The following is a 22,301-nucleotide window of genomic DNA, read 5'->3' as shown; positions in this document are numbered from 1 at the left end:
GCGTTTCTCACTCCTCCTCATCTCTCCTTCTCACAGAGACGGAAAACAAGCCCGCCTTTTTACATACGTCACATACTCTCGCGCGTCTAGCGTCATACGCTCTTGCCGACCAGAGAGGTAGAAGCATGGCTAACGTTAGCTAAGGCAGGTCGAGCGAAGCGGAGCTTGTGACAGTACAAGAGAGAGATGGTGCGAGACTGATCACAAATGGAGGAAAAACAATAAATGCACAAAGTAAAGCGCAGGGGATCCATCATCTGGTGGTTTGGCTTCAAGTGGGAAGATATTCAGCAGACAACAGCAATATGCAAAGTATGCAGCAGAAGTGTTACTACAAAAATGTAGCAACACTATTAATTTGTTCTTTCATTTAAAAAGTCACCCGTGAGAGAATTAAGAGTATTTAATAAATACAGTTTTGGTCAATCTACTTAGTTGTGATTTCCCTCTCTGCATGAAAGTTTAAAATGAGCATATATGAATGCAGTATGAAGAAGAATGTTTTAATGTAGACACATATAATCATCATACTGCTGTGATTGTATGCATCAAGTGTTCATTCAAGGCCAAGGCAAAATATCGTAATATATATCGTATATCGCAATATGGCATAAAAATATTGCGATATTAATAAAAGCCAAAATCGCCCAGCCCTAATGTAGACACATAGAATCATCATACTGCTGTGATTATATGTATCAAGTGTTCATTCAAGGCCAAGGCAAAATATCGTAATATATATCGTATATCGCGATATGGCCTAAAAATATCACGATATTTACAAAAAAGGCCATATCGCCCAGCCCTAATATGTATATATATATATGTATATATATATGTGTGTGTGTGTGTATGTATATATATATATATATGTGTGTGTGTATATATATATGTATATATATGTGTGTGTATACATATATATACGTGTGTGTGTGTGTGTGTATATGTGATATATATATATATATATATATATATATATATATAATGTCTTGATTGGATTAACCAGAGAATAGTGCTCGATACCGTGGTAGAGCGCAATACGTATGTGTGGGAAAAATCACAAGACTACTTCATCTCTACAGAACTGTTTCATGAGGGGTTCCGTCAATCATCAGGAGATTTTAATGGAAGCATTCACATACAATGGTTTATATAGGGCACAGAGTGGGTAGGTACAGGCAGGCGTAGTGGCGTGGTGATTGGCTCATGTGTTGCTTAGGAGGTGTTTCCGTCTGTGACGGCATGCTGAGATGATTTCGCTGTGCTTGTTGAGAGATGACTGGTCTGGGTGATATACAGGTATAATAAACAGTTTTCTCTTTTAAGCATAGGTTGCATCTTTTATTACCACTGTTGTAAGGTGTGCTGGATGCAAGAGTTTGCCATGTTATTGAATATTCAACATTATTGTCTTTGAGGTTCCCAATGTGCTTGCTGAGTTCTGTAGAATTCCGCAAGGTCTGGTTTCTAATGGATGCCTTTTGATTATTCCATCTGGTTTTAAACCAGATGGAAGGGTATCAATGCTGTCATCTAGCAAGGCTGAATTCGACCAAGCAACCCCCCCTTACTAGAAAGCACTTGATGAAAGCGGATACAACTTCACCCTCACCTACGAACCCACGCCAGGAAACCAACCAAAAAAGAGCAGAAAATGAAACAACAACAACTAGTACAATCCACCATACAGAAAAAACATTTCAACTAATATTGGCCACAAGTTCCTCACTCTGATCGACAAACACTTCCCCAAAGGCAACACCCTAAGAAAAGTATTCAACAAGAACAACATCAAATTGAGCTACAGCTGTATGAACAACATGCAACAAATCATTTGAAATCACAATAAAGCAATTGCTAAAGGACTACCTGCCCCCAGACTGAAAGACTCCGAAAGCATTAAGGAATGCAACTGCCCCAGGAAACCTGATTGCCCTCTCAACGGGGGGTGCTTACAAGCATCAGTCGTTTACCAAGCAAAGGTAACACGCAAGGACATTAACACATCCGACACGTACGTAGGATTAACTGAAGGAGAGTTTAAAACCAGATGGAATAATCACAAGTCCTCCTTTAGAAACCAGACCTTGCGGAATTCTACAGAACTCAGCAAGTACATTTGGAACCTCAAAGACAATAAATGGGTTGTACTTGTATAGCGCTTTTCTACCTTCAAGGTACTCAAAGCGCTTTGACACTACTTCCACATTTACCCATTCACACACACATTCACACACTGATGGAGGGAGCTGCCATGCAAGGCGCCAACCAGCACCCATCAGGAGCAAGGGTGAAGTGTCTTGCTCAGGACACAACGGACGTGACGAGGTTGGTTCTAGGTGGGATTTGAACCAGTGACCCTCGGGTTGCGCACGGCCACTCTCCCACTGCGCCACGCCGTCCCTGTAATAATAATGTAATAATGATGTTGGATATTCAATAACATGGCAAATTCTTGCATCCAGCACACCGTACAACAGTGGTAATAAAAGATGCAACCTATGCTTAAAAGATAAACTGTTTATTATATGTCACCCAGACCAGTCATGTCTCCACAAGCGCAGCGAAATCATCTCAGCATGCCGTCACAGACGGAGACACCTCCTAGGCAACACATGAGCCAATCACCACGCCCCTACGCCTGCCTGTACCTACCCACTCTGTGCCCTATATAAACCATTGTATGTGAATGCTTCCATTAAAATCTCCTGACGATTGAGGGAACCCCTCATGAGACAGTTCTGTAGAGATGAAGTAGTCTTGTGATTTTTCCCACACGTGTGTGTGTGTGTGTGTGTGTGTGTGTGTGTGTGTGTGTGTGTGTGTGTGTGTGTGTGTGTATGTGTATGTGTGTGTGTGTGTGTGTGTGTGTGTGTGTGTGTGTGTGTGTGTGTGTGTGTGTGTGTACAAACATATACACCCACATTTATTTGTGTGTGTGTGTGTTTATACATACACAGTTGGGCAAAAAAGTATTTAGTCAGCCACCGATTGTGCAAGTTCTCCCACTTAAAATGATGACAGAGGTATGTAATTTTCATCATAGGTACACTTCAACTGTGAGAGACAGAATGTGAAAAAATTCAGGAATTCACATTGTAGGAATTTTAAAGAATTTATTTGTAAATTATGGTGGAAAATAAGTATTTGGTCACTTCAAACAAGGAAGATATCTGGCTCTCACAGACCAGTAACTTCTTCTGTAAAGGGGAACATTATCACAATTTCAAAAGGGTTAAAAACAATAAAAATCAGTTCCCAGTGGCTTGTTGTATTTTTTGAAGTTTTTTTCAAAATTTCACCGGTCTCGGAATATCCCTAAATAAAGCTTTAAAGTGCCTTATTTTCGCTATCTTCGAAACTACTATCCATTTCCCTGTGACGTCACACAGTGCTGCCAATGTAAACAAACAATGGGAATACCACAGCAAGATATAATGACATTAGCTCGGATTCAAACTCGGATTTCAGCGACTTAAACGATTCAACAGATTACGCATGTATTGAAACAGATGGTTGGAGTATGAAAGTCTTGAAGAAGATTCTGAAGCTATTGAGCGAATAGCTATTGACGCTATTCTTAGCCATAGCATGGCCGAATAGCTGCGTTAGCATCGCTGGTAAAATGTGCGGACCAAACGATCAGGACTTTCGCATCTTTTGACACTGGAGCAACTTAAATCCGTCGATTGGTAAGTGTTTTTTTTGCATTAAATGTGGGTGGAAGGAAACGTAATATAGTTGCAAATGCATTTACAGGTTATCCATACATCTCTGTACTATGTCTGCTTCAGCACTGCCGGTAAATAGCATGTTAGCATCGATTAGCGTAGCATGTTAGCATCGATTAGCTGGCAGTCAACATCAACAAAACTCACCTTTGTGATTTCGTTGACTATCGTTGCAAATGCATCTGCAGGTTATCCATACATCTCTGTGCCATGTCTGCCTTAGCATCGCCGGTAAAATGTGGAGACACTCCAGAACACTCAATGGGGGTCTGGCGGCAGACACTTTCGCATCTTCGGGCCAGTGGTGCAACTTGAATCTCTCCCTGTTAGTGTTGTTACACCCTCCGACAACACACCGTCGAGGCATGATGTCTCCAAGGTTCCAAAAAATAGTCAAAAAAACGGAAAATAACAGAGCTGAGACCCAGTGTTTGTAATGTGTTGAAAATGAAAATGGCGGCTATATTACCTCGGCGACGTCACATTCTGACGTCATCGCCTCCAGCGCGATAAACAGAAAGGCCTTTAATTCGCCAAAATTCACCCATTTAGAGTTCGGAAATCGGTTAAAAATATATATGGTCTTTTTTCTGCACCATCAAGGTATATATTGACGCTTACATAGGTCTAGTGATAATGTTCCCCTTTAAGAAGCTCTTCTGTTCTTCACTCTTTACCTGTGTTAATGGAACCTGTTTGAACTCGTTATCTGTATAAAATACACCTGTCCACAGCCTCAAACAGTCAGACTCCAAACTCCACTATGGCCAAGACCAAAGAGCTGTTGAAGGACACCAGGAATAGAATTGTGGACCTGCACCAGACTGGGAAGAGTGAATCTACAATAGGCGAAGCAGCTTGGTGTGAAAAAATCAACTGTGGGAGCAATTATCAGAAAATGGAAGACATACAAGACCGCTGATAATCTCCCTCGATCTGCGACTCCGCGCAAGATCTCATCCCGTGGGGTCAAAATGATCATGAGAACAGTGAGCAAAAATCCCAGAACCACACGGGAGGACCTGGTGAATGACCTGCAGACAGCTGTGACCAAAGTAACACAGGGTACCATCAGAAACACACTACGCCGACAGGGAATCAAATCCTGCAGTGTCAGACGTTTCCCCTGCTTAAGCCAGTGCATGTCCAGGCCTGTCGGAAGTTTGCCAGAGAGCACATGGATGATACAGCAGAGGATTGGGAGAATGTCATGTGGTCAGATGAAACCAAAATAGAACTTTTTGGTATAAACTCAACTCGTCGTGTTTGGAGGAAGAAGAATACTGAGTTGCATCCCAAGAACACCATACCTGCTGTGAAGCAAGGGGGTGGAAACATCATGCCTTAGGGCTCTTTTTCTGCTAAGGGGACAGGAAGACTGATCTGTGTTAAGGAAAGAATGAATGGGGCCATGTCTCCTGAGATTTTGAGCCAAAACCTCCTTCCTTCAGTAAGAGCTTTGAAGTTGAAACGTGGCTGGGTCTTCCAGCATGACAATGATCCCAAACACACCACCCGGGCAAGAAAGGAGTGGCTCCGTAAGAAGCATTTGAAAGTCCTGGAGTGGCCTAGCCAGTCTCCAGACCTCAACCCCATAGAAAATCTGTGGAGGGAGTTGAAAGTCCGTGTTGCTCGGCGACAGCCCCAAACCATCACTGCTCTCGAAAAGATCTGCATATAGGAATGGGCCAAAATACCAGCTACTGTGTGTGCAAACCTGGTAGAATAGAATAGAATAGAAAGTACTTTATTGATCCCTGGGGGAAATTCCGCACTACAGTTCGCTCACAATAAACAATTATAATAATAAACAATATATGACATATTTTATATATGTATATAATATATGAATAATATAAATAAATTCTACATATATTCTACATTTAAGTGCAGTCAAGGAGGAACATATGCATTATACAGTCTGATGGCTTTTGGTATGAAGGACCTCCTGTGTCGTTCCGTGTTACATTTTGGGAGTCTGAGCCTTCCACTGAACGTGCTCATTCTCTCCGCAAGGTACGAGTGTAGTGGGTGGGAGGTGTTGTCCATATAACTAGGAGTTTTGCTAGACTTCTCCTCTCTGACACCACCGCCAGAGAGTCCAGCTCCACTCCCACCACATTACTGGCCTTCTCTACCAACTTGTCCAGTCTGTTTGCGTCCCTCACTCTCAGCCCGCTGCCCCAGCAAGCCACGGCATACAAGAAAGCGCTCGCCACCACCAACTCGTAGAACATCTTCAACATCTTTGTACAGACGTTGAAGGATCTAGCCTCCTGAGGAAGTAGAGGCGGCTCTGTCCAATCTTGTAGAGGGCCTCAGCGTGTTTTGACCCATTCAGCTTGCTGTCGATGTGTACTCCGTTGTATTTATAATCCTCAACCATGTCCACATTGACCCCCCTGATGGAAACGGGGGTCGCCGGAGTACTCCTCCTCCTTCCCAGGTCCACAACCAACTCCTTGGTCTTCGTCACATTGAGCTGGAGGTGGTTCTTTCCACACCAAGTGACAAAGTTCTCCACCAGTGCCCTGTATTCCTCATCATCACCATCCTCAATACACCCCAGTATCGCAGAGTCATCAGAAAACTTCTGAAGGTGCCAGGACTCTGATTGATAGCGGAAATCGGTGGTGTAAATGGTGAAGAGGAAGGGGGAGAGGACTGTACCCTACAGGGCCCCGGTGTTGCTGACCAGCCTGTCAGACACACAGTCCTGCAGTCGAACGTACTGTGGTCTGTCAGTCAGGTAATCTACAACCCAGGACACCAAGGGGGCCTCCACCTGCATCTTCTCCAACTTCACCCCCAGTAGCCCAGGCCGTATAGTATTGAGAGCAGTGGAGAAGTCAAAAAATATGACCCTCACACTGCTTGCAGGCTTGTCCAGGTGGGTGTAAAGACCTATAGTAATCGTTTGACCTCTGTTATTGCCAACAAACGTTATATTACAAAGTATTGAGTTGAATATTTCTTATTGACCAAATACTTATTTTCCACCATAATTTACAAATAAATTCTTTAAAATTCCTACAATGTTAATTCCTGGATTTTTTTTTCCACATTCTGTCTCTCACAGTTGAAGTGTACCTATGATGAAAATTACAGACCTCTGTCATCATTTTAAGTGGGAGAACTTGCACAATCGGTGGCTGACTAAATACTTTTTTGCCCCACTGTATGTGTGTGTGTACATACAGTAGAGGCCAAAGGTTTGGACATCTTCTCATTCATACCACAACTGATGGTCTCAACCCCATTGATAAAGCAATAAATTCCACTAATCAACCCTGATAAGGCACACCTGTGAAGTGAAACCCATTTCAGGTGATTACCTGTTGAAGCTCATCGAGAGAATGCCAAGTGTGCAAAGCAGTAATCAGAGCAAAGGGTGGCTATTTTGAAAAAACTAGAATACAAAACATGTTATCAGTTATTTCACCTTTTTTAAATACATAACTCCACGTGTTCATTCATAGTTTCGATGCCTTCAGTGACAATCTACAATGTAAATAGTCATGAAAATAAAGACAAAGCATTGAATGAGAAGGTGTTCAAACTTTTGGTGTGTGTGTGTGTGTGTGTGTGTGTGTGTGTGTGTGTGTGTGTGTGTGTGTGTGTGTGCGTGCGTGCGTGCGTGCGTGCGTGCGTGCGTGCGTGCGTGCGTGCGTGCGTGCGTGCGTGCGTGCGTGCGTGCGTGCGTGCGTGCGTGCGTGCGTGCGTGCGTGCGTGCGTGCGTGCGTGCGTGCGTGCGTGCGTGCGTGCGTGCGTGCGTGCGTGCGTGCGTGCGTGCGTGCGTGCGTGCGTGCGTGCGTGCGTGCGTGTGGTTGGGCGATATGGCCTTTTATTAATATGTCAATATTTTTGGGCCATGTCATGATACACGATATATATCTCGATATTTTGCCTTAGCCTTGAATGAACACTTGATGCATATAATCACACCAGTATGATGATTCTATGTGTCTAAATAAAAACATTATTGTTCATACTGCATTAATGTATGCTCATTTTAAACTTTCATGCAGAGAGGGGAATCACAACTAAGTCAATTTAGCAAAACTGTATTTATTGAACAGTTATTAAGCAGTGGCACAAACATTCATGTCATTTCCAAAACATAAAGTGCAAGATTGTCAGAGGCATTTTAAAACAAGCTATTAGTGCACTTTCGTGCATGATGTCACTAAGATGACATCAAAACAACACTAAATTAAAGTGCACTTTTTGTACAGAACGCCACTACAATAGTTAAAAATAAATAAAGTGCACTTTTGTGCATGATGTCACACACGATATTTCAAGAACTATCAAAATAAAAATGAGCTGCATAATAGGAAATCAAGTAGTGTATGCCCTTCGTTCTGCAGTAGGTTCATGCGGACGTTATCTCCTTCTGTTGTTAATTTTTTTTTTCATACGGTGTTGATCTGGAAATTGTTGCATCGGCATTTTGTGGGTGTGGCACCGAACGGAGATGTTGACATGCATTTTCAAGCACTCTTCATTCTCTACCTGGTGACTTTTGAAATGATGCTACAAATTAGCTGTGCTGCTACTTTTTGTAGCAACGCTTTTACCACATAATTGTTCAACATATTCCAGCTTGAAGCCAAACAACCGCAAATTAATTCTTCCTCCAATTGTTTCCAGATTCGCACCCTATCTCTCCCGTATTACCATTCGCAACGCACCGTTAGCATAACAGATAATGTTACCCATATAGCTACCGCTCTGCTCGGGGAGGGCGTGTGACGTTGAACTCATGACGTATATAAAATTGTACGCTTGTTTACTGTATGTCTCTGTGAGAAGGGGAGACAAGAAAGAGTCGGAAACGCATGTAGTGTAATGCCCGCAGCTAAAAGCAACTGTGTGAGAACATATACTCGAATATCACGATATAGTAATTTTCTATATAGCACAGAGACAAACCCGCGATAAATCGCACAGCCCTGTGTGTGTGTGTACACTGTGTTAATGTTAATTTATGTGTGTGTGTGTATTTTTTTTTTTTTTTTTTTTTTTCATTTTAAAGCTATCCATCCATTTTCTACCGCTTGTCCCTTTTTGGGGTCACGGGGGGTGCTGGAGCCCATCTCAGCTGCATTCAGGCGGAAGACGGCGTACACCCTGGACAAGTTGCCACCTCATCACAGGGCCAATACAGATAGACAACATTCACAGTCACATTCACACACTAGGGCCAATTAGCTATCCGATTTTATTTGCTTTTTTCCCCCTCAAATTTGTATAATGTTTTAATTTTTTTTGTAGTTTTATCTATGCTTTTAAAAAAAATATATTAATGCATTTCATCTGTACTTATTAGTTTTTTGTTAAAATGCTACATATTTGTTTTAGGTGAGCTTAAATTCAAACTAGTGATGTCACTGCCAAAGCATGGAAATATGGCAGCGCCTTATGCAATGAAAACTATAAGCAAAACATTATAGCCCATATTTCAGAATAATTCTCACCAATAAAATAAAATGTGCGTAATTGCATCTTATCGTGAAACTGACACTTGTGATTGTTTCTTCGATAAAAAAAAAAAAATACAAACTATAATAATGAGCCAGTCTTTTGAAAAGCTCCTTGTGATTCGACTCTCTTCAAAGAGCCATAAATCTTATCTGAAGCAGTGAAGCCGTGTGTATACAGGTGAAGAATGGTGCCTACCTCCCTTTTAGAGTAACGGTTAATTTTTTGTACAAAAAATAACAATCTCTAGCCTTTGTTTTTACTGCTTTGAAATATTTTTTTAACTGCTGTAAGATACTTATATTAGGAAAACTATTCAAATACAATTCTGAAAGAAAAGGAGAGTTGAGTAGCTTTTGTTTTTGTTTTGGTGTTTGCAGAGAAGTACGACTACGTGGGGCGCTTGTTGAAGCCTGGCGATGAGCCGTCCGAGTACACGGACGAGGAGGACATCAAAGACCACCTGAAACACGACTAACTGCTTCCACCAAAGCCAGGAGCCCCTGACAGCTGCAACGGACAGCCCATAAACCCTGACCTTCCCCATCCCCCTACCATCACTCACACACCGGACCCCTCCTCTTTTTCCTTGCTGTCCTCAGTCTGTCGCGGCTTCTCTGGACGGGTGGACCTTGTCCTGCCTGTCGGGCTTGGCTGCCCGCTCATCCTGCTAAAATTCCCAAAAGTGGATGTAAACTTCCGGTGTTCAAGAGAGGGGGGTCATTGCCATTAGAGGTATTTGACGCAAAACCATGACAAAATCGAAGTCCAATGTGGGCCAGCGAGGTCGCAGCTAAGTTGGACATCAGGAAACTTATTTTTATCTCTCACACATTCACAGTGACACTGCTTGAGCTTCTGACGGCTTGTCAATCAATCAATCTGTCGATCAATCATCCGTCTTCACTTTTCTGACACCCCGACGCCTCTTTAGACCAGCAGAGAGGCGTGGGAGTACCAAAGGTGTGAGGCAGAGCGGCGCTCTCCTTGTCCGTAGTCGTTGCACTACCAGTCGTCACCATGTGATTGTACGGCATGGGGGCTCCGACGCTGCTGGCCGCATGTCATGTGTTTGGAATGCAATTCAGTCCTACGTGGGAGGAGCCCAAAGGGAAGGTGATTGGCGTTCCTAATCAACAACTCAATTGTTTACATTGACCCCCTTCCGTCCCCCCCAAAAACAACGGTCCAAGTATTAATCGTGCCTTATTTGCTTTGTTGCGTCAGTTCTGAGCGGAGGAAGCAGGGTGGTGTTGGGGGCAGCGGCGACGTTCCCTTTCTCCCCTCGCAAAATTCAAATTGAAGACCACAAGAAAGGCACACGTGTTGAATAGTCACATGACCGACTGGTTCCACCTTGTAAATATAGACACTCACTCAGTGTTACTGCCATATTGATGTAGTCCATCATATAATGCTATGTCTCCGCCCCTCACCCCCGCTGTCTTTTTTTGGGGCCAAACACACTTCTCCTTCCCCCTCCATGGTTTGTCTTCTTCTTCCATCGTCAACTTGCTTGGATTGTGGCCGAACTTGGGAACGATGCTGATCCTGTAAATAAATATCATTTTATTCAAGCATGTGCAACACAGCGAGTGACTATGCCCCATTGCCACCTTGTCACCTATTTAAATGTTGTGGGAGTGCGTGTGCGGACGAGTGCGTGCGTGTGTGTGCGCGTGCGCAAGACGGGAAGGGATTTGTTCATGCATAATAAATCGATTTGGTTAGTAATTGAAAAATGTCTGTCAGTCATTTGCTGTTTTTTTGTGTTTACATTGTGTTTATTATCTATGAAAACATACAACGTAATATTAATATCCTTTGCTGTATAAAAAAAATCACCCTGCAACAAGCTAAACATTTTGCATGACGTCATCTGAAGCCGACATGAGGAAATAGTCATCGACAGCCACTGTTCAGTCTCCGTCTGCTACTCGCTGCTACGGAGTATGCGCACAAACGCAAATATTTCAACCGAATTTCCCATCAAAACAAACTGCCTCGTGTGCGAATAAGTGGTGATATTAAATAGTTTATTTCGTTGTATCTTCTAACCATCAAGCGTGCATAGTAAACAATTACAGCCAGATAAAGTTTACATTGTTTTATATCAACGTTTAGTACGCATGTAGCAAACAATGGCCCTGTCAGTTGTTTTTTTCGAGAAAGCCAAATTCGAAAAAACACCACAAACTGTTGGCTGACACATCCATCCATCCATTTTTCTACCGCTTATTCCCGTTTGGGGGTCGCGGGCGCCTATCTCAGCTACAATCGGGCGGAAGGCAGTGTACACCCTGGACAAGTCGGTCCACATCGCAGGGCCAACACAGATAGACAAAAAACACTAATGTCCATATTTCTTGTTTAATGTAAGATTTATTGCGTGCATGTGCGTGACATTATTTTGTTTCAAACGTGTCCACAAAGCAGACCTCTACTACTTGCCCAAAGTGGTCTCGTTTTAACAGCCAGTGGAGCCACAGCGCAGCCGTCCCTCTTCTCTGGCCATTTGTGGTACTGCACCCTGGCCGTGCCAAAGAGATAGTTGGCGCCTCTTGCCCCCGCCCACATCCTGCTCGCGATGCTTCTTCCCCGCCCGGACGAACACGACCAGCGTTTACCGCCTCCATGTTCCAGCAGTCTGCAGACTTTGGACCATTTCGTCTGATCTCTTGCCGCCATTTTTTTGTCCGACCGACCCGTAGTGATGGCTGAGCATCTGTCCCAGAGCGAGCTGGACTATCCTTTTAAACTACTCGAGTACTTGAACGGCTATCGGGTGTCAAAGGTCAGCCCTCAGTTTTCTACTCATTGTCCGGCTGAAAAATGCTGGTCGTCTTGGAATAAGTTGTTTGAAGTAGTTGAAACAAATCATGAAACATATTTAAAAGGATTTTTCTCTTTTTTGTTCCCAGAGTGGTAAAAATGTTGCTCTTGTGCCTGACAATTAATGTCATTCAATTGATGTATGTTGGTTTAATCTTGTATATCTGTAACATAATATTTCCACCTGCTTGTCTTGCAGGTGATCTTTGCCGCCTGCGAGCTGGGTGTCTTCGATCTCCTGATGAGGTCCCCGGGGGCCATGAGCGCTCTCCAGGTGGCCGAGGTCCTGGACGCCAACGCCGATGGCATAGAGAGGCTGCTGGACGCCTTGGCGGGTATTGAGATCCTGCAGGTGGATACGGCGGCTGGGACAGGTATTGTGGCGTTTTTTTTAACCAAAGGGCCCGCCAAAAAAAATACCCCATTTCTCAGTTGCGGTCCGCAGCAGCGCTCAGTTGTAATACACTTTTCCACCACTTGTGGCAGTAATGACAATCTCAAGCAAACAAAAAAAAAGTCTGCCGCTGCGTTTATAGAGAAGTTAAGCACAAAAATTACGACTACAGTGGTGACGGTGTATTTTATTTACACTTGATCTCAGACAAATATATATTAGTATTTGTTATTAATTTGCTTAGAAAGTATTTATTTTAGCACTGCGTCGGTTTCTATGAATCCCCTTCCCTTCTGCAGTATTGATTTTTGTAGTCAGCCTGACCTAAGCCTTGGTTATAATGAAAAACTGTTTTTACGTTGAAATTCTGGTGACTGGGCTGACAGTTTTTTTTACCATAAAATATGATCATTTATTACAGTGAATTACTATAAAATCAAAAAACGTACCATTGTTATAAAATTCTCAACTGAGCTGCTACTTTTTTAGCGTAAAATATTTTTACAGTGCATTATTGTAATTGGAGATATAGTACCACTGATCATTTTGGGGTACATTTCTTTAGAGTAAAATCTACTGACTTTTTCACAGCGTAGCCTTGCAGACATGCCATGGAAGGTTGTGCAGCTTGAAAGAGGTTAGTATGAATATGTTTTACATTTGCTGGCCACCCTATGGCGGCCAAACAGAATGACATGACAGGCACCTAAGAAAACACTTGGTTCTCCATGTACCACCATAATGACCAACATTAAACTACGGTAACATAGTAGGCCTTAATATTAATTAAAAAACAAGGCAGAGATTTTTGTTCATGAAATATATTTAGGATGTTTGGCCACAATATACACAGTTTAAAATGTAACACTGTGTTTGAATATTTAATTAAGTTATTTGGCATACTATTACAGTTTTCAGAATCACTGGTCTGGAGCTAAGAACCGAAAGGGTTTAGAGCTGTGGTTCTTAACCTTGTTGGAGGTACCGAACCCCACCAGTTTCATATGCGCGTTCACTGAACCCTTCTTTAGTGAAAAATAAAATGGTTTTTTTTTCAAATTCCCCAAAAAATTATGTTTTTTTTATTGGTGCACAAAATGAACCGTGCATGAACATAACCTTGTTCACAGAACAAAACCAACACAGTGCATGATTTCACAATAAATTACACACCTTACACACATTACCATGAATAGATTAATGTGGACCCCGACTTAAACAAGTTGAAAAACTTATTCAGGTGTTGTACAAATTGTACGGAATATGTACTGTACTGTGCTAACTGTACTGTTTCATATAATGTATTCTCTTCCTTTGCAATCTGATAGTAAAATTTTCAATCAATCAATCAAAAAACCTGCAAATCAGATGGAATATTAGAGGGAACGTGGTTTAGGGGTATCCATAATACGCCAACAGGGAGACGTTTTTATTTACACAATAATTCGGATGTGTCTTTACTTCCGTGGTGGAGGCTCCGCTGAACCCCTGAGGCCGGCTCACCGAACCCCTAGGTTTCGATCGAACCCAGGTTAAGATCCACTGGTTTAGAGCAAGGGTGTCCAAACTATGGCCTGAGGGGCCGGTGTGACGCGCCGGCGTGTTCAGCTTGGCCCGCGAGACGTCACTAGTTCAATTAGGATCTTCATTTAAAATGTCTGACGGTATAATTGCTGGGAGTTGGGCACAATCTTGTGGACTACGTGAGTAATTCCGGTAATGATCATAAATGGCAATGAGCTGCCACCATTGTAGAGGAGTGTCCCAATGATCCTAGGAGCTATGTTGTCCGGAGGCTTTATGCTCCCTGGTAGCGTCTCCCAAGACAAACTGGTCCTAGGAGAGGGATCAGACATAGAGCGGCTCGAAGACCGCCATGAAAAATAAAAACGAAGGACCCAGATTTCCCTCGCCTGGACGCGGGTCACCGGGGCCCATGGGACTGTAAGTTCCAGCAGCACAACATGCTTCATTGAGTCAGAAGTTAAAACAAGGTCAGTGATGTCCTAGCTATGTGCTCTGGAAACTTCAGCTGTCTGCCGAGATCCACCTGAAGCCGCCAGTCACGGGCTGTGGTGAGCAGTCCAGTTGGAGCCTTACGTCCTGCCTGTGGTTTGCCCCCTGCTTTGACGAAGGAGATGTTATGCCTGACTGGGAGCTGGTGTTTGCCCTGCTGGATTCCAGTGCCAATGGTGTCTGCTACTGCCTTCAGCACCTGGTTGTGCCCTCTCCCAGGGCTTTACGGCAGCAGCTCAGGATGTGTTCCAGGGAACCCCGTGCCTTGCACAATCGACATTCAGGTGTTTCTGCTATCCCCCAGCAATGAAGATTAGATGGACTTGGGAGGACATCATACACTGACTGGATCAGGAACTTGAGTCTTGCTGGTTCTGACTTCCAAGGTTCTGTCCAGGTGATCTTCCGGGTAGATGCGTGGTCCCAATTTGTCCAGGCTCCTTGCTGGCGCATGGCCACTGTCTTGCTCTGACGTTCCTCCTCAACCTATGCACGGATCTCTCCCTGTACCATCAGCCGTCTCTCTCGACCTTGGGCTTTAACGTGGTCTTGTACATAGTGTATATATATATATGTATATATATATATATATATACATATATATATATATATATATTTATTTATTTATTCCCAGAAGTCCATTGATTTTTTTTTTTTACCGCCCGTTTTACTTGTTTTTTTTTATTTTATTTTATCGATTATCGCTTTCCGCCGGTGTTTTGTTTTGTTTGTATTTGCCAGGTGAAATTATTATTAACTATTGGTTGACTTCAAAGTAATTTCCGGTACAATCTATAGCAGGGGTCTCTAAAGTGTGGATTGAGGCCATTTAAGGCCCGCAGCTAATGTTTTAAAGGCCCATGGCACATTCTAAAACTACTATTAAAATAAACAAAAACATAACAAAAGTGGAATCAAAAATCTTACAGGAGAAATGTAATTCAGAAAAAGTTGCAATGTTGACTAATAAAACAAAGATGTTTTTTTCTTTAAAACTGTCATTGCTCAAAACATAATATTGAATCAAAATCAATGTTTTTATGAAATATTGACCTATCCAAGCCTCCGATTACTTCACATCAAATATTTCACTTTGAAAAATAGTTTTTGTGGAAGAGTTTGCCTATTTTGTGTGTTGCCATAAAAAAAATCATATATTTCTTTGGCAAAAAGGGCAAAAAACAAACAAAACCCCAAAACTTAGAATTGACGGATAGATCTGAAGTTGATGTAGACTCTAGATTTAAACGTTAAATAAATAATGTATGTATGTCCTGGCACACGATTATCATAATTTTTGAGATTTTTATGGACCATCACTTGCACTCTGACACAGCCGATGCGCTTGTCTTGCCAGCACTTTACAACAGCACTGATGTGGCCAACACTTACTTGGCCAGGGGGGGCGCCAAATCGCTCCATGACATGGTCGCCTACCATTCGCAGACCATCTACCCGCTGTGGAACAACATGGCCGACGCCGTCAGGTCAGTACCGGGACACAGACTGAACTTTGGCCACAGAACCCCCAGAACAGTCCCACCCACTCCCCTTTTCTGCACCAGGGAGGGCAAGAACCAAAACCAGAAGACCTTCGGCATACCGCCTGAAGAGGTGTTTGAGGCCATCTACAGGTGCGTTCAGAGGGGCCTGATTGAGAGAAGCTTATGAGCTGATGAGCTGATGTATTTTTTTTTTTCACCCCTCTTGTCCAGGTCGGAGGATGAGATGGTGAAGTTCATGGGTCTGATGAACTCCTCCTGGAATTTGGACGGACAGGACGTCGTGACGGCGTTCAACCTCTCCTGCTTCCAGAAGATAGTCGATCTCGGAGGTAAGAGCGGCCACCAGAGAGCAGAATCGACGCATGTACAGCACTTTGGGAGTTTGTCTTCTTTTCTCCCAGGGTGCACAGGTGCACTGGCGCGAGAGTTAGCAAAGGCGTATCCCTCCTCATCCATCACGGTCTTTGAACTCCCGCGGGTGGTGGAGATGGCCCAGAAACATTTCCCTCAAGAGAACGACACCTTCACTTTCCTCAGCGGTGAGCGGAAGACCATCACAATACCTGTCAAACAAAATGTATATCTCATATTTATCTCGTAAAAAGCATTTATGATACCAAAGGTTGGGTGGCGAAATGTTTACGCAACAGTTAAATGAGTGAAAATAGTGTATTCCAGGCAATGTCACCTTGTAAAGAAAAAACAATATTTCGTGTATAAAAGTCTTTTCTTGTCTTGAAGGTATGTGACATGTTAAAACTGGGATGTTTTTTTGGACAGGTTGGGCAAGCACCGATTTAAATAGGTTTTCAATTCATTTGAACGGGTGATGCTGATTTAAGATATATGTGTTTGGAGTTAAGAGCTCCGTCACAGAACCAGCTAAGCTCATAAGTTGATAACAGACGTACAGTACATCCAGGAAGTAATCACAGCACCTCACTTTTTCCACCTTTTTTTTATTACAGCTTTATTCCCAAATGAAATAAATGGTTTGTCCTCAAAATTCTACACAAATACCCCATAATGACGATGTAATTTTTTATTTGAAAAAATGTTTTATTTAAAACCAAAAAACAAATCACCAATACATATAGTGCACCCTGAAGATATTCACAGCGCCTCACTTTTTCCACATTTTGTTATGTTAGAGCGTTATTCCAAAATGGAATACATTAATTTTTGTCCTCAAATTTCTACACACCATACCCCATAATGAAAATGTGAAAAGTTGTTATTTTTAATTTTTTAAATGTATTAAAAACTTAAAAAGAAATCATATATAAATACAGTGTACCCACAAGATACCTACAGAGCCTCACCTTTTCCCCATTTTGTTATGTTACAGCCATATTCCAAAATGAATTAAATTAATTTTTGTCCTCAAAATTCTACACACAATAACCCATAATGACAATGTAAAACATTTTTTAGTTATTTTAAGATGTATTAAAAACAAAAAAAGAAATCACATGTACATATTGTAGTGCACCCAGAAGATATTCACAATCCCTCACCTTTTCCACATTTTGTTATGTTACACCCTTATTCTAAAATGGAATATTGTTTTTTCCTCAAAATTCTACACACAATACCCGTTCATGACAATGCAAAAAAAAAATTTTAATGCGGTAATTTCTTCCTCGATGTTACAAAAAGTATGAAAATGCGTGAGCTGCTGCCTGTTCTTTTTTACTTACGTATAATAAGTCTCATATTTTTCAAGATATGTATATAAAGGTTCGGATTTTTAGTGGAGATATATTTTCTGTTGTCTTTATGTTCAACAATCTTTTTTATTTGATTGAATCACAGAACATGAAACCCGCAGCGCTCCTTCAATGAATCCGCACTCCAAATAGATGCTTTTCGACTAAAATAAACAAAACGAGACCGGGAAGACTCAAAGAAAGGACAAAAACTGGGATTTCCTAGCAAAAACATTTTGACATTTAGAGGAAATGTACTGTACATGACATGCACTGCATAAGGAGCGAAAGGGGGACGTGGCTGCATGACCGTCATGGTGAACGCCACAGAGCAGACCGGGGAATAATTCTCACAAGTACTGAAATAAATGACTTGTCAGATATCAAAACATATTTGGGGAGAATTATTGACAGTGAGAATATTTTTTATTCTTAAAAAATTGAACACTAGTATTAATTGTGTATGTATTGCATCTGCTGATGGAATTATATTTTAGTTGTAAAAAAAAAAGAAAGTACATACCGATATACATCAAACACCAATTATCGGCACCGATAACCGGTCCATCTCTTACACAGATTTATTTTTTCAGTCCCCCAGCTGACAAGTGGCTAGCAGCTACAGTATGTCCCTGCATACACACCGATGAGCCACTTCCCCTAAGCCAGTGGTCCCCAACCACTAAATGGTACCGGGCCGTACAAGAAATAAAAGAATAAAAAAATTGATTTTTTTTTATTATTAAAAAACAATATATACATTATATATGAATATAGATCATTAGTCGTCAGGGATACAGTCCGTAAGCACACATGCTTGTATTTCTGTATGAAACCCCCCCGGTTCAATACCCACCTAGTACCAACCTCGTCACGTCCGTTGTGTCCTTGAGCAAGGCACTTCACCCTTGCTCCTGATGGGTTGTTAGCGCCTTGCATGGCAGCTCCCTCCATCAGTGTGTGAATGTGTGTGTGAATGGGTAAATGTGGAAGTAGTGTCAAAGCGCTTTGAGTACCCTGAAGGTAGAAAGGCGCTATACAAGTACAATTCATTTATTATTCGTCATTTATACACCAGAAAATATTCACAGCCTCACCTTTTCCACATTTTGTTATCACAACCTTATTGAAGAAATAAATCACATCTACATACACAGGATCCAGAAATATTCACACCGCCTCACCTTTTTCACATTTTGTTACTACAGCCTTATTCCAAAATATAATAAATTAATTTTTGTCCTCAAAATTCTCCACACAATACCCAATCATGACAATGTAAAGTTTTTTTATTTTTTATTTTGCAAATTTGCTAAAAATAAACACATAAATCACATGTACACAATATTCATAGCATTTGATCAATACTTTGTTGATGCACTTTTACCAGCAAATGCAGCCTCTAGTCTTTTTTAATACAATGCCACAAGCTTCGCACCTATCTTTGGGCAGTTTCCTTTCTGCAGCACCTCTCGAGCTCCATCAGTTTGGTTGGAAAGCATTGGTTTTTATCCAGGATGTGTCTGTTCATTGCTGCATTCATCTTAGTCTACAGCAGGGGTGCCCACACTTTTTCTGCAGGCGAGCTACTTTTTAATTGACCAACTCGAGGGGATCTACTCCATTTATATATATCATTTATATTTATTTATTTATGAAAGAGACATTTTTGTAAACAAGTTAAATGTGTTTAATGATAATACAAGCATGTGTAACACATATAGATGTCTTTCTTTCACAAAGACAAGAATATAAGTTGGTGTATTACCTGATTCTGATGACTTGCATTGATTGGAATCAGACAGTAATGATGATAACGCCCACATTTTCAAATGGAGAAAAAAAGTTGTCCTTTCTGTACAATACCACATGAAAGTGGTTGTTTTTGGCATCTAATTCATCCAGCTTCCATACACTTTACAAGAAAAACATTGGCGGCAAATTCCGTAGCTTGCTTGATTGACATTCACGGCACCCGAGGGTCTTGTGAGATGACGCTGGCTGCTGCCAGTTCATTATTATGAAAAAATAACAGAGAGGAAGGCGAGAAACACTTTTTTTTCAACAGACTTTCGCGCCGTCCCTTCCGTCAAAACTCTAAAGGCCGACTGCACATTTCCTATCTTCACAATAAAAGCCCTGCTTCATGCTGCCTGCGTTAACAAAATAAGAGTCTCGGAAAGCTGGCGTGCACAAGTGATGTGCACGCCAGCTTTCTGAGGGATCACTTGTGCACGCCAGTTTTCCGAGACTCTGTAGTTAGCGCAGGCAGCATGAAGCAGGGCTTTTATTGTGAAGATAGGAAATGTGCAGTCGGCCTTTAGAGTTTTGACGGAAGGTACGGCGCGAGAGTCTGTTGAAATAAAAAGTGTTTCTCGCCTTCCTCTCGGTCATATTTTCATAATAATGATCTTGCAGCAGCCAGCGTCATCTCACAAGACCCTCCGGTACGATGAATGTCATTAAAGTGACGTCTTGGTGAAGATTGATGATCACTAATTTTTAGGTCTATTTTTTTTAAAAGCCTGGCTGGAGATCGACTGACACACCCCCCGCGGTCGACTGGTAGCTCGCGATCGACGTAATGGGCACCCCTGATCTACAGGGAAGTGACCTAGAACCTCTGTGGAGAGCGGAGAACCTTCCGGAAATACAACCATCTCTGCTCTTCATGTGATTAAAAAAAAAAAATTGACTTAATGTGCAAACAATTATGAAAAAAAACTCACATTGTCATTATGTGGAATTATGTGTAGAATTTTGAGGACATGAATGTATTCCATTTTGGAATAAGGCTGTAATAAATTGTGTAAAAAGTGAAGCGCTTTGAATACTTTTAGAATGCACTGTGTGAGCGTGTTCCGAACGTGTTCTCCTTTCTCCTTCTTAAGGAGATTTCTTCCACGGGGACGTTCCTCCCGCCGACTTGTACGTCCTGGCCCGAATCCTTCACGACTGGTCCGAGGAGAAATGTCTGACGCTGCTCAAGAAGCTCCACCGTGCCTGCAAACCAGGTGACCACAAGCTCCGCTCACACGCGCAACGTGATGGATTTGACATCTGACCGGCCGCTGCATGTTGACATGGAGGCGGTGGAGTCCTGCTGGTGGAGGCCATGCTGCTGGAGAACCGTCGCGGCCCCATCATGGCGCAGCTCTTCTCCCTCAACATGCTGGTGCAGACGGAAGGCCGGGAGCACCCTGCTTCTCAGTACACCAAGATTTTAGACCAGAGCGGCTTTGCCCACGTGCAAGTGTGCCGCACGGGAAAGTCCTACGACGCCATCTTGGCCATTAGATGAAAGCTACCTAGGGACGCCTCCACAAGTATATTCTATTAATATTATTTGCCAACAAGTAATACTATTTATATTGTCTGGTAGCATTATTCCAATGCACTTTTAGTGTGTTAAACAATCTCTGAACATTCATTTTTAAATGTAAACCCACCACAAAATATGAATAATAACAGTTGCTGTTTAAAAGTGTTAGTATGAAGAACCTTACTCATGGGAACCATATGTTCTGATAGGTTGTTAAAGCTTAATTACATAAAGAAAACTTTAATTACAGATTATTACAAATATTTTGCATAAACGTTACAAGCAAAAAAGCTGATTTTTGTATATGCAGTGTGAAATTTTTTTCTGCCTCTTGGCATCCTGATTGGTATGGTAGGTGAACAAAAGGTGGCTTTTAATGTAGATTGACAAAGACTAAAAGTTACATTAAATAAACGTATAATAAGTTATGTATTTAGAAATGTGCACAGTACGGTGGCCTGGAAGTGCAAAACAACTTACAATGTCAACTTAAAACCTATAGCATATCAGTATGTGGAATTAAATTATGGAATGGATTAAGTAAATAAGTTAAACATTGTTCTGATATGATCCAGTTTAAGAGGCTGTTCAAATTAAAGAGTGCTCACAAAGAAGAAGAATTATGAGAAACACTTTCAACCTTATTTAAAATAAGATATTCTTCATCTCAGTATGTTAATAATGACTGAATTGATTAAGTACATATTACAAAACTGTTATGTTACTCATTCACGGATGTCATTTTGCTGTAAAGAAGGTCAGTGAATTAATGTATATATTTGTGGGCGCTCTGACGTGGGAAAGGGGTAGGATTAAATAAACTTTGCTTCTTTTCGGACATGATGTATTGTGAAATTATATGAAATTGCCTGATGTATAATGTTGTATATATTTCATGTTCGAAATAAACTAAGAAAAGAAAGAAAGAAAAAAAACAAGACAACAAGTAACGAAACAGTTTGTTTCGTAAACCGAAAAAGGAATGTCTCAAAGTCCCAAATAGATAAATTAGCCAATCATTTTGTTTATGTCCCCAGAGCCCAAATGAGGCAAAGCCTCAATTCGGGGATGTGGACAAAATGATTGGTTGATTTAGCTGTCAATCTCGGATATTCAGGGCGTTCCAATTTCTGGTTTATAAGATTGTGTCGGTTTGTTTCGACTTTTTTTTCATTGTTAAGTAATTGTTTTGGTTAATTGGTTTTCTGAAATTTTAAATTATTTTGGCTTTTTGTTTTTGTGTTTTCTAAAAAAAAAAAGCAAGGTGTTTCGTTCTTTTGTGTGGAAATTTTAAAAGGTTTCTTCTTT

The 22,301-nt window shown here is 41.6% G+C and overlaps 2 protein-coding genes across 3 annotated transcripts in view; both read left to right on the top strand.

Moving 5' to 3' along the window:
* pgrmc2 (progesterone receptor membrane component 2) overlaps positions 1-10,792 on the top strand; it is a 38,014-nt gene extending 27,222 nt beyond the window's left edge. The window contains exon 3 of the mRNA XM_061895009.1: positions 9,596-10,792. Coding sequence (XP_061750993.1) covers positions 9,596-9,693 — 98 coding nt within the window. The 3' untranslated portion in view covers positions 9,694-10,792. The remainder of the gene's footprint in view (positions 1-9,595) is intronic.
* Positions 10,793-11,741: 949 nt separating this feature from the next.
* asmt2 (acetylserotonin O-methyltransferase 2) lies at positions 11,742-21,831 on the top strand. 2 transcript variants are annotated; one of them, XM_061895008.1, is made up of 8 exons: positions 11,758-12,009; positions 12,247-12,421; positions 15,815-15,944; positions 16,023-16,091; positions 16,173-16,291; positions 16,364-16,501; positions 20,563-20,685; positions 20,761-21,831. In XM_061895008.1, exons 1-8 carry the CDS (start codon positions 11,929-11,931, stop codon positions 20,970-20,972), a joined length of 1,047 nt encoding a protein of 348 aa, XP_061750992.1. In that variant the 5' UTR covers positions 11,758-11,928; the 3' UTR covers positions 20,973-21,831. The 2 variants fall into 2 exon arrangements, with proteins under 2 accessions (XP_061750991.1, XP_061750992.1); XM_061895007.1 differs by having other exon boundaries at positions 11,742-12,009; positions 16,173-16,501.
* The last annotated feature ends 470 nt before the right edge of the window (positions 21,832-22,301 follow it).

This window comes from Nerophis ophidion, linkage group LG03 (genome assembly GCF_033978795.1).
Source record: "Nerophis ophidion isolate RoL-2023_Sa linkage group LG03, RoL_Noph_v1.0, whole genome shotgun sequence".
NCBI classification, from domain to species: domain Eukaryota; kingdom Metazoa; phylum Chordata; class Actinopteri; order Syngnathiformes; family Syngnathidae; genus Nerophis; species Nerophis ophidion.
This window is presented reverse-complemented; position numbering and strand designations above follow the sequence as displayed.